The sequence below is a fragment of the Phacochoerus africanus genome, chromosome 14, assembly GCF_016906955.1.
Source record: "Phacochoerus africanus isolate WHEZ1 chromosome 14, ROS_Pafr_v1, whole genome shotgun sequence".
NCBI lineage: Eukaryota > Metazoa > Chordata > Mammalia > Artiodactyla > Suidae > Phacochoerus > Phacochoerus africanus.
This window is the reverse complement of record NC_062557.1, coordinates 11,388,351-11,401,744: the sequence shown is the minus strand read 5'-3', so window position 1 is coordinate 11,401,744 and position 13,394 is coordinate 11,388,351. Positions and strand designations below refer to the sequence as shown.

Here is a 13,394-nt window from a genome sequence, read left to right as displayed (position 1 = left end):
ATGTTCAACATTACTCATTCTTAGAGAAATGCAAATCAAAACCACTCTGAGGTACCACCTTACACCAGCCAGAGTGGCCATCATCCAAAAGTCTACAAACAATAAGTGCTGGAGGGGGTATGGAGAAAAAGGAACACTAACTAGTACACTGTTGGTGGGATTGTAAATTGGTGCAGCCACTGTGGAAAGCAGTATGGAGATTCCTCAGAAAACTAAACATAGAAGTACCATTTGATCCAGCAATCCCACTCCTGGGCATCTACCCAGAGAAAACCACGACTCGCAAAGACACATGTACTCTGATGTTCACTGCAGCACTATCTGCAAGAGCCAAGACATGGAAACAACCTAAATGTCCATCGACAGAGGAGTGGCTCAAGAAGATGTGGTACATATACACAATGGAATATTACTCAGCCATTAAAAGGAATGAAATACCAGCATTTTTTGCAACATGGATGGACCTAGAAACTATCATGCTAAGTGAAGTCAGCCATACAATGAGACACCAACATCCAGTGCCTTCACTGACATGTGGAATCTGAAAAAAGGACAGACTGAACTTCTTTGCAGAATAGATACTGCTCACAGACATTGAAAAACTTATGGTCTCCAGAGGAGACAGTTTGGGGGGTGGGGGGATGCGCTTGGGCTGTGGGATGGAAATCCTGAGAAATCAGATTGTTATGATCATTACATAACTACAGATGTGATAAATTCATTTGAGTAATAAAAATAAATAAATAAATACATAAATAAAAGAGTATTTTCCTCCTGTACTTCTTCTCTGGGGAAGTATCTGTGCTTCTTCTCTGGGGAAGTATCTCTTGTCCACCTTTAAAACTGGGCTCTTCTATTACTGAGGTATAAGCGTTTTTTTATACTCTTGAAACAAATCTTCTGTTAGATACATGTGTGTTGTGAATATTTTTCTCCCTGCCCATAGCTCTTTATTTTCTTATTGGTGTTTTACAAAGAGCAACAGGTATTAACTTTGGTGAAGTTCAAGTTAGCACTTTATTTTATGGTATACGCTTCTTCTGTTCCACCTAAGAAATGTTTGCTTATCATAAGATCTATGATTCCTTGAAAAATGACTTTGTGTACGGAGTGAGGTGAGTCTTAAAAACATTTTCCCCCCATACCACTATCATATTGTTCCAGGACAATCTGCTAAAAAGGTTCTTCTTACACTATTTGAACTCCCTGGCAGTTTTATTAAAAATCAACTGATGATATGCGTGTGTATTTATATCTCAGTATCTATTCCATTTCCTATATCCATATGATCATCCCTAATTAATACAACACATTTTTTAAAATTTCATGGCATATGGAATATGGAAGTTCCCAGGCTAGGGATTAAATCTGAGCAACATCTACAAGCTATACTGCAGCCACGGCAATGCTGGATTCTTTAACCCACTCTGCAGGGCCAGGGATCAAACCTGCGCCTCTGCAGCAAACCAAGCTGCTACAGTCAGATTCTTAACCCACTGTGCCACGGCGGGAATTGCAACACATTCTTAGTTGCTAAAACTTTGTAGTAAGCCTTGAAATCAGAAGCATATGTCTTCCAGCTTTTTCTTTTTCAAAGTGGCTTCATCTATTTTAGGTTCTTTGCATATCCACATACATTTGAGAATCATTCTCTACCCATATCCTATTTACTTATTTCTATATTTATATTTCCATTTATAAAACTTCCCTTTATTTGTATAACTTAGGATTCATGGCTGAGTGGGTTACAAGGTTAAGCATGTGCACAAAGCCTCATGAAAAATCTTGTAATTACATTCCCTTCAACCTCTAATCATACAAAGTAATGGAAGTTTCAGTTACTCACTCTTACCTTATAATCATCAATGCTGCTCATGGCAATATAAGGGGCACAACAGGATGACAAAGTCAACCAGAACATGGTATATCCCAGGTATTCAAACGAATTACCCTGATCCTCCTGAAAATGCAAAGAATGCAATGAGCCAAATGAACAAATTCGAAATACATTTTCAAAAATATTAAACAGATTATATATAACTTGCCTTTTGAGGTTCCCAAATATATCCATCCTGTTTGTTTGTTTATTTGTTTTAGGGCTACACCTGCAACATTTGGAAGTTCCCAGGCTAGGGGTTGAATTAGAATTGCAGCTGCTGGCCTATGCCATGGCCAAAGGCAACACCAAATCCGAGCTGCATCTACAACCTACACCGCAGCTTGCAGCAATTCCAGTTCCTTAACTCATTGAGAGAGGTCAAGGATCGAACCCACATCCTCCTGGATCCCAGTTGGGTTCTTATTCCACTGAGCCACAACGGGAACTCCCTATCCATCCAATTTTGAAGCTTGGAAAGTGATTCTAAGAAAGTGAATGAATTGCTAATACCACACAGCTGACAAGCCATAAACCAACATTTTTCATTTCCTTACTTGATGACTCTAAAATTTATTGGTGCTAAATCATAAATAATGACAATTCACAGTTGAAACATGCCATTTCCAAACTGGTCTTTAATTCTCTCAAATACGATAGCTTGACTCAAAGAACATATTAGATGTAACAGGCACAGTGACGTTATCTTTTTAGATACACCAGGAGACTAGGTAAATATTGGCTGAGAATTCAAAGGTAGAGATGAAATCCTAGGAGGGGAAATGAAGTCTCCAAGGCAAACCTCTGTCTTTAGTTACACAAAATTTGTAACAATTTTTAAGGACAGAAGATTCACAAACTGTCTTGAAAGCAGTGCTTGTGTTACTCTGATGATTTGCATTGTTGTTTGATGAAGCACTTTTACTGAAAAAAGTCATAAGCCAAGCCTGTTTTTTCCCAGCCTGCCTATCAGAGACACACTCTCTTTCTTTTTCTTTTAATATGAACACTATATTTGGATTTTTTTTTTTTTTTTTTTGTCTTTCTGCCATTTCTTGGGCCGCTTCCCATGGCATACGGAGGTTTCCAGGCTAGGGGTCGAAACCGAGCTGTAGCTGACGGCCTACGCCAGAGCCACAGCAATGCAGGATCTGAGCCGCGTCTGCGACTTATACCACACACAGCTCACGGCAACGCTGGATCGTCAACCCACTGAGCAAGGGCAGGGATCGAACCCGCAACCTCATGGTTCCTAGTCGGATTCGTTAACAACTGTGCCACGATGGGAACTCCAGAGACACACTTTCTACCACAGAAGCTTAGTGTTAGAATCTTTCCAGAACACCTGTATGCTGGGTGGATTACTCAGGGCAAATACATTGACTTTGGGCAAGATGGAAGTGAGGTCTGAAATTACAGAAAACTCTTCTTTGAGCAATGAGTATGTAAATTTAAATAGAATACAAAATGGGAATTCCGGCTGTGGCTCAGTGGTAATGAAACTGACTAGTATCCATGAGGATGTGGGTTTGATCCTGGCCTCACTGAGGGGGTTTGGGATCCAGTGTTGCTGCGAGCTGTGGTGTAGGATCTGGTGTTGCTGTGGCTGTGGCATAGGCTGGGTATAAGATAAGCTCAAGGATGTGTGGTACAAACAAGGAATATATCCAATACTTTATAATAACTGTAAATGGAAAGCAGTCTTTTTAAATTGTATTAAAAATTAAAAAAAAATACATGGTCCCTGTGCTCAAGGAATTCTCTATGAGGGAGCAATATACTTAGCACATAATCAAAAAGGAATAATTGCAAACTCTGATAGGCATTCTGGTTTCCAAGCTTAAAGGGCTGTATACATTCCAATCACCTAGAACTTTTTGTTTGTTTGTTTGTCCTTTTAGGGCTACACCCACAGCATATGGAGGTTCCAAGGCTAGGGGTCTAATAGAAGCTGTTGCTGCCGGCCTACGCCAGAACCACAGCAGCAGAGAATCCAAGCCGCGTCTGTGACCTACACTACAGCTCACAGCAATGCCGGATCCTTAACCTGCTGAGTGAGGCCAGGGATCGAACCCGCAACCTCATGGTTCCTAGTTGGATTTGTTTCCACTGCGCCACGGTGGGAACTCCTAGCACTTTTTTTGAGAGGATGGGGTTTTTTTTTGTTTATTTGTCTTGCTGCACATATGAAAAAGTTGGTTTGGTAGCTGTATGGCAGGCCCAAGGAATTAATATTTTGACAAGGAGCTGGAGCTGGAGTGATTCTAATGTAACTAGTCTGCCGGTCTAGCCTGAACTTTGTGCCCAATTTTTTTCTTTAGTAGCATTTCTACAAGTCACAATAAAGGTTTCTATTTCTTTCTTTCCCCCTTCCATCCTTCCTCCCTTCCTTCCTCTCTTTCTTTCATTCTTTCCTTCCTGCTTTCATTGTTTTTGTTCTGGTCACAGTCCTGCATGATTTCACTTTCACTGCCTCATCTTCTCTTTGGAAAAAATTTTGTGAATTATATTTTGCATTTAAAAAATTGAAGCTCTGGGAGTTCCCATTGTGGTTAAGAACCTGACCAGTATTCATGAGGATATAGGTTCGATCCCTGGCCCCACTCAGTGGATTAAGGATCCAGCATTGCTGCGAGCTGCGACACAGGTCACAGGTGTGGCTTGGACCTGACATCGATGTGGCTGTGGCATAGGCGGGTGGCTGCAGCTCTGATTTGACCCCTTCCATCTGCCACAGGTGCCGCCCTACAAAATTGAAGCTCTGAAAAGTGTATTGATTTCTCAAAGCTAGCATGAATCAAAATGTTAATTTATTATGCAGAGGTTTACTCAATAAGACTTCAGCACTCAAGAGAGTAACCTGGGAGATTCTTGATGGAGGAGAGTCCATAAGATTTTATACTTACCTCCAAAAAAGTACTTCTCTCAGTCTGGATATGTGCTGATGGCTCAGCCAATCCAAGTAGCCCATTACTCACAATATCCATAAGAACTGGGAAACAAGTCAGTCTTTTGGTATTGCATACTAATGAAAAGTTGTAATTCTAAAACATAGAAAGCAAGATCAGAAATTCTCAAAGATCGTATCTTTTCTTGTAAAGAGGCCCAAAGTCAATATTTTCATGAAAAAAAAATCACGTATTTAAAATGATGTCAACTAATTAAAACAAAAACAAAAACAAAAACACAAATACAGTGTAAATACGCCAAAATATGCATAGAGGCTCTATCTGAGTCTCAAGATACCAGCTGTCTGGCTTAAGGCTAGAATTAAGTATTGTTATTGTTTAAGAAGAAATCAAAGTTTCAGAATATATGTAGTATAAAATCCTTGAGCGCAAATATAGATTATTGGACTTAACTATGTACTTGACAGCTGAGTATTGTAGAGTATTATTTTGCTAAGGTACCCAGTGCATGTTGGTAGGCAATGATTTTAAGGATTGCATCATATTTGTGACTACAGTTGACTGAGCAATAAATGAAAGCAGTATTTGTTTTTCATTTTGTCTCCTAAATTGGAGACCTGAGCATATTGATACTGTATTAGCTTTCACACCTCTGGGAAACATTACTAAGTAGAGACCAGCATACCTTTTCACTACCAGACACTATAATGGCTCCATTATAAGATGGGTCATCCAGGCCATTTCTAGTTCCAGGTACATCCACTTCCAAAGCTATGTTCTGATTCTCCACAGAATGTATAAAGTCATCAATGCTGGCCCCTAAGATGCAGTGAAATATATTAGTTATCACAAAACTAAGAAAAGCAAAGGCAAGCTGTGCATGGAAATTATAATCAATGCCATTGTGTGATATTTACTGTAATATGATAATATACTTGCTATTGTGAATTTAAAATCTATTTACTTCTCCTGGTATTTACATGTTTATTTGCTTTTGATGTCTGTTTATGTGAAAAACATTTTGGCACCATATGGCATCTGGAATAGAATTTTGCCCCTCTAGAATTTTGCAATGAGTGACCATAACCAATAAGGTTTTAATGACATAGGTAATCCCTACTAATTAACCAGCAAACATGCTAAATCTCTCTTTACTTTCTAGATTCTTGATTTTCAAAATGTTTCTTGATACAGGAAGACAACCTCGAGAATGGCGATGTGATGAGCTCCAAGGACATTCTCCCCAGAAAACCAACCCACGACTTGTGAAAATTACCAAAAGAAGCAGTGAGTTAAAAAATCTCTTGACTATCTTAAGATTATAGAGAAAAGGAAAATAATTTTATTTAAGAAAATCTACTAAATCTGGATAAGAGAAACTGTGGCTTTTGAGATGGCTGGCCATCTCCAAAAGATTACTGGATATCCGTTGAAGCTGCCTCCCTTCCTCAGGCCATTACACAAAACTTAACTCGAAAACTGGATCACAGAGTTCGCACTGTCGCTCAGCGTGTTAAAAACCCAGCATAGTCTCTGTGAGGATTCAGTTTTGATCCCTGGCCTCACTCAGTGGGTTAAGGATCCAGTGTTGCTGTGAGCTGCAGTGGATCTGTGGTGTTGGCTGGTGGCTATGGCTCCCAGATTAGACCCCTAGCCTGGGAACCTTTTTTTTTTTTTTTTTGTCTTTTCTAGGGCCACACCTGCGGTATATGGAGGTTTCCAGGCTAGGGGTCGAATCAGAGCTGTCGCCACCAGCCTACGCCAGAGCCACGGCAACATGGGAGCTGAGCCTCATCTTCAACCTGCACCACAGCTCACGGCAACGCCAGATCCTTAACCCACTGATCGAGGCCAGGGATCGAACCCGCAACCTCATGGTTCCTAGTCGGATTTGTTAACCACTGAGCCATTACGGGAACTCCTGGAAACTTCTATATATAGCAGGTGCGGCCCTAAAAAGATCAAAAAAAAAAAAAAAGAAAAAAAAAGTCCCTGTCATGGCTCAGCAGGTCAAAATCCAACTAGTGGAGTTTCCGTTGTGGCTCAGTGATAATGAACATGACGAGGATCCATGAGGACAAGGGCAGCTCCAATTCCACCCCTAGCCTGGGAACTTCCGTGTGCTGCTAGTGCAGCCCTAAAAAACAATAAACAAACAAAGAATCCAACTAGTATCCACGAGGATTCAGGTGTGATCCTCGTCTGGCTCAGTGGGTTAAAGGATCTGGAGTTGCCGTGAGCTGTGATGTGACGCATGTCGCAGACACGGCTCGGATCTGGTGTCGCTGTGGCTGTGGCTGTGGCCGACAGCTGTAGCTATGATTCGACCCCTGGCTTGGGAACTTCCACATGCCACGGGTGCAGCCCTTAAAAAAAAAAAAAAAAAAAGCATTAGAAGGAAGTCGAGCAGTAAAACCCTATGATTGGGATTAGTCAGTAGCTCCTGAAACGTGACCCCGAAGCACAAACAAGGAAAAAAAAATTAGTTGCACTTGCTAAAAATGAAAACACTATGGCTTCGAAGGACACCAATGAGAAAGTGAAAAGACAATCCGTAGAATGAGATAAAATGTCTGTAAAACATTTACAGGGGATTCTTATTATGCAAGGTGGTGGGTTCTACAAATCACCACAAACACAGAACGAGTGAGCACTGACCCTCAGATCCGAAACGAAACACAGGGTTAGGTTTCTGTGAGCCGCTGGCCGCAGCATTTTCTTTGGCCATTCAATACTCACCTTGTTTTACACATATTTTTGAATATATGTTTTAATTCATTCGCATTGATCTCACAGTCAACAGCACTATGACTCATTCCTGAACAAAGCTTATCTAATACATATATTTTCTCTTCCAAACCTTCTTGACATAGAAACACTGGGTAGTACTTCAGCTCTACCCTTGGGGGCCATTTTAAACAGCAAAATTACCAACAAAAAGCATGGAAATGTGAAAAATATGGCACTCAGTACTGGTTTAGGAGTTCCCATTTTGTGGCTCTGTGGGTTAAGACTCCGACTAGTATCCATGAGGATACAGGTTTGATCCCTGGCCTTGCTGGGTGGGTTAAAGGATCTGGCGTTGCCAAGAGCTGAGGTGTAGGTTGCAGTCACGGCTCAGATCTGGCATTGCTGTGGCTGTGGTGTAGGCAGGCAGCTGCAGCTCCAATTCGACTCCTAGCCTGTGAACTTTCATATGCCGCAGGTGCGGCAGTAAAAATACAAAAAAAAAAAAATTAGTATACAGTATAAGAGCTGAAACAAGAAGCCAGAGTATTACCTTGTTCTACCCCATGTGAAAATGTGTGCATCAGATGACTCAAAATTTTCACTTCTCTAGGCATGTCTGTGAGTAACCACAAAAGTGCCCTGAGTATTGGTTTTGGGGTTACAAATAAATTTTAGTGAGTAGACAAGTTTGCAAATACAGTGATCTGTGAATTATGATATTATACTAGATATTATATCTAGACTATGTAAAGAACTCTTAGAATGCAATTTTTAAAAGACATAGGATCCATTTTTTAAATGGATGAAAAAAAATGACATTCTCCGAAGTAGACAGATGTACAAGGGGTTAGTAAGCACGTGAAAAGACGCTCTGCATCATTATTAGCCCTTAGCAAAATGCAACTCAAAGCACAGAACCCTACTTGACACACACTAGCATGAGTATGATAAAAAGGACAGAAAATAGTAAGTGTTGGCAAAGAGGTGTAGAAATTTGAACCTTCACAAGTTGCTAGCGTCTGTGTAAATTGGTGCAATCATTTTAAAAAACAGTTTTGGCTGTTCTTCAAAAGGTTAGTCACCATATGACCCAACAATTCTATTACTAGGCTTATACCCTCCAAAAAGAAAAACATTTATACAAAAACTTGTCCGTGGACATTTATAGCATTATTTATAATGGCCATTGGAAGAAACCAAAATATCCACCCTTTCATGAATAATAAATAAAATGTGGTCTATCCATACAATAAAATATTATTCAATAATTTTAAAAATGAAGTAGTGATACATACTACATACAGATGAAATGCAAAAGCATCATGCTAAGTGAAAGAAGCTAGTCATAGAAGATCATACACTGTATGATCATATTTATATTAAATATCCAGAGTAGCAAATCTATAGAATATAAAATGAATTTGTGATTGCTCAAAACTGGGGGTAGTGTGAATGGGAGTGAATACAAATGAGCATGGGATTTCTTTTTGAGATGAAAATATTTTAAAATGAACTGCAGTGAGAGTTACACAATTCTCTGCATACCCTGAAAAACCACTGAATTGTACACTTTAAAGGAATAAATTGTACGGCATGTGAATTACATCTCGAGCTCTTAAAAATGTTTTTTTTTTGGGAGGGGGGGTTGTTCCCGCCGTGGCACAGTGGGTTAAGGATCCAGCCTTGCCTCAACTGTGGCTCGCATTTGATCCCTGGCCCGGGAACTTCCATATGCCACAGGTGTGGCCAAAGAAACCCATGTCTTTTGGTACAAACTCATCTTGCAAACTGCCACCTGATAATTTACTTCTCCTTGACAAATACTTCCCCTAATTCCTGTTCTTTGGGGGGCTTGTATTCATCATCCCCAAGCTTCCTGAATTCTTTTTAACACAGGCTGAGAAAGTCAAAGGCTCATTTCCTCTCTCTCGTGTGTATGTTTTCTGAGCCACACCCTGAACAGCAAAGGCACCTGGAAACGACATATGCACCACATCGTTACCTGTTTTATTGATGATTAACAACTGAGTGAGAGGATCACGTGGTTGTTGTCCAGGAGCAAGGAAGTATAAATCAGGAGAAAGTTCCCAAGTGTAACTGTTTTGGTGTATTTTCATGATGATATACTCCAAAAGAAGAGGGCAAAATCCAACGACTAGAATCAACAGCCTGCAGGGAAGAAAACTGCTGTGGGGAATACAGTCATTTCCAAATCTTGTAGAACTGTCTGAGCCGCTCACAATGTAATGAGATCAAGGAATTAGGAAAGTTAAACATATAGCTCTGTGACTCATTTCTTGACTCTTTTGTCCTTTTCCCACCTCTAAATTAGAGATGATACGTGCAGATTTACCCATTGTTCATTTCTTTTGTTGCTCTCTGGCCATTGACTAGCCCACACAATTTCATGGGACACGGGTCCTTCAATGCTGTGTCCAGATTCTGTCTCCTGGGATGTCACTGTGATGCTCGCATTTTCCTGCTGCTTAATTCACCAACACCTTACACTCAATTTTAAGTCCACCCCTCTTCACGCAGTCCCGATTTCTGTTAGTGAGTGACTGCATGATTTCTTTAGTTCCCAGGCTCAAATTCTCAATGACGTTTTGTTCTTTATTCTTCTGTATTCCCCACTGCAGATAAGGTGACACTTTTAATATCTTCGGAAATTTTCTCCATTCTTAATTTCTAATTTTACGATATTACTTCTTACTGGAATTCTTGTAAATATCTGGCATCTCTCCAACATATATAGACTCTGCTCTATATGCTGTCAGATTACGATTAAAGGTGTTTTCTCAAATCATGCGGATCTTCTTGTCAAAGATTCTCAATGAATTCTCATTACTTATTTACTTAGCAAGTATTTATTGACATGCTATTATGCGCCAAGTTTCCTCTCTCTTAGATGTGTACTCAAAGTGTTCAGAGACAAGGCACTGATTGACGGCCGAAGTACTGTGGACACTAGGGTGCTAGTGAGAGGTGAGGCGTTTGAGATAATGCTCATTATGCACACAGTAGGGATGGCGAGTGAGCTACCATCACTTAAGAGGGCTGGAGGGAAGCTATGACATCTGGGTCAGAGCAAAGAGGATATAATGGGAGAGTCAGAAAGGACTCCAGGGAAGAGTGAGTAGCATCGCTACACAGCATCTAAAATAGGGCACCGGCATGTGGATCCTGGAAAAAAAGATCCAGACCCCAATGTTTCTGTCGCCTACCACCCTGGAACCTTTGAAGGAGAGGAGGTATTGCAGGAAAACTTATGTTGCTTTGACTTTTCCCATAAAATTGGCTTTGAAACATTATAACTTCCACCTGCTAGCTGGCTAATAGATAACTACCAGGCCCACTGACTAGAATGGGTACTCCACTCTGTCCAGTTCTGTACATGCAGACATTTATTTTTGTTTTCTCTTGTTTTTACATCTTAGTTTTTTTCTTAAAGCACCGACTGAAAAAAAAAAAATCTATGGCGCTCTGATACTCACAGTGACAAAAGAGCTTTCCTTTCATGCTTTAACTTTAATAAGCGGACCCTTCCGATTGCACGGATTTGCTGTCCCCAGAGAGCCAGGCCACCTATTGTTTGTCTCGGCTCATTAAGTGAAGAGAGAAATTGTTCCATCTCAACGAGCCTTTCTGTGTCTCCAGATCTTTCTGCTGGTACCTCTCCCAAATTGGCACTATCTGCAAAACACGCAAAAGAAGAAATTCATAATATCCCACTTCAAATGTACTTTATGGAGCTGACCGTAGGCGTTCGTTTTACCAAGAAGGTCAGTGTCTTCTGCGTAACTGAAGGCTTTATGTGGTGTTATTGGCTACTGCCATGAACTAGAAAAACAGATGAAAGATTCATTTCTTGGACAGAAGGAGTAGAAAGGAGATCTTAGATAATTCAGATACAGACAATACATTCAATAGGTTAAGATAAATACGCAAGATCATTATAGTACCTAGGTGTGTCTATGAAACTTGATAAAGGGAATAGTTATTTTAGGGGTTCACTTAGAGAAACAAGCTACAGATTGACATGCTACAAACTGATGGCTAACTGTACATTTTTATATCCCTTTCTAGTAATTTATAGAAAATGTAGGGTAAAAAAAAGTTAATAAAGTATTTAAACAACACTATCTTACTTCACCAAATTGACATCTATATAACTATTCATACAACCAAAGTTCTATAAATATATACTCTGCATGCACATAATTCCGTAAGTACACACAGATATGCATTTATGTGTATGTATACATATACACTTTTTTAAAATGGAAAGGAAATATTCATCAAAATAGACCGAATGTTGATTCGACAAGTCTCAATAAATTTAAAAGAAATAAAACCATAGGTTATGTTTTTATGGCACACTAAAAATGTTAATGTCAAGAATAATAATAATTTTATGAGCATAAATATTTGTACATTGAATAGCCAATGACAATGTCTCATCAAATTTGGCATATCATTAAAGATGCAAAAATTATTTAAAATAACCAAATAGAAATTTTGGAGTTGAGAAGTACAATAATTGAAAGAAAAAAAAAAAGAGTCATTGGAGAACAAAAACTCAACAGATTTTCCCAGGTAGAAGAAAAAATAAGAGAACATGACAAAAAATAAATTGAGATCATTAAATCTAAGGAACAGAAACAAGGAGTTCCTGTCGTTGCTCAGTGGAAACTAATCTGACTAGGATCCACGAGGACGCAGGTTTGATCCCTGGCCTTGCTCAGTGGGTTAAGGATCTGGCTTTTGCTGTGAGCTGTGGTGCAGGTAGCAGACATGGCTCGGATCTGGCGTTGCTGTGGCTGTGGTGTAGGAAGGCAGCTATGGCTCCAACAAAACCCCTGGGAATCCTCCATACCCCACAGGTGCGGCCCTAAAAAGACAAAAGCAAAAGAAATAAATGGAGAGAAAAAAGAACAAAGAAAAAGGAAGCCTCAGAGAAATATGAAATACTACTCAGCATACTAAAGTACACTATCACACATAATAATGGGAATTCCAGGAGCATACAGAAAGAAAGGGTCAGACACTATAGCTGAAAAATTATGGCTAAAAACTTTCCCAAAGTGATGAAAAATACTCATCTACACATGTAAGCAGCTTAACAAACTCCAGCAGGAAAATTCAAGGAGATCAACATCTAAAGACATCGCAGTCAAACTGTCAAAAGCCAAAGACAGAAAGAGAATCATGAAAAAAGCAGAAAGAGAAAAACAATTCATCATGCACAAGACATCCTCAGTAAGATCTTTAGATGACTTCTCATCAGAAACCATGGAAGCCAGCAGGCAGCGAGATGACATATTTGGAGGGGAGAGATTTAAAATAGCAGTTTTGTCTGAAATTACTCTTAGAAAATAGGATGAGTGCAGCCAGCCTTGGATAAAAGAAAATGGGCCATATTTAATAATGAGGCAATACTGGCAAGTAGAGGTAAGAAATGTGACAGAGCTACATTTCTCACACACACACACACACACACACACACACACGTATATATGCTTAGCTAAGAATGGCCCTAATCATGGAACCCCACGTTTTGTAATCACATCTTTGGGACAGTGTCTTATTGAATTACATATTCCACGAAGTACTGTGAATACATTTACATGGTAATTGACACGCATTTTACTTACCTGATTCATCAAGAGATGATTTTCCTTCTAGTTTCAGGAACACCTCATTCAAGGTTGTCATGGAAACACCATAATTCTCAATTCCCAGGCCAGGACATCTATCAAGATCCTCATAAAGTTCTAAAGAACACATACACAATAACAAATCAAAACAACAAAATCACGAGTGAATTTAAGACATCTTTTCAAGCTGAAAAACACAGATATCTGATGTGACACTTGCAA

The 13,394-nt window shown here is 39.6% G+C and overlaps 1 protein-coding gene across 4 annotated transcripts in view; it reads right to left on the bottom strand.

Moving 5' to 3' along the window:
* Positions 1-13,394, bottom strand: part of LOC125113760 (ABC-type organic anion transporter ABCA8-like) — a 75,032-nt gene that overhangs the window by 19,575 nt on the left and 42,063 nt on the right. For all 4 annotated transcript variants that reach the window (XR_007131582.1, XM_047756655.1, XM_047756653.1 and 1 more), the window contains 6 exons: positions 13,170-13,289; positions 11,010-11,208; positions 9,518-9,684; positions 5,471-5,604; positions 4,783-4,920; positions 1,853-1,960 (listed from right to left, as the gene is read on the bottom strand). Coding sequence is in view for 3 of the 4 variants with exons in the window: in XM_047756655.1 (XP_047612611.1) it covers positions 1,853-1,960; positions 4,783-4,920; positions 5,471-5,604; positions 9,518-9,684; positions 11,010-11,208; positions 13,170-13,289 (866 nt within the window). In the remaining variant the exon portion in view is untranslated. The remainder of the gene's footprint in view (positions 1-1,852; positions 1,961-4,782; positions 4,921-5,470; positions 5,605-9,517; positions 9,685-11,009; positions 11,209-13,169; positions 13,290-13,394) is intronic.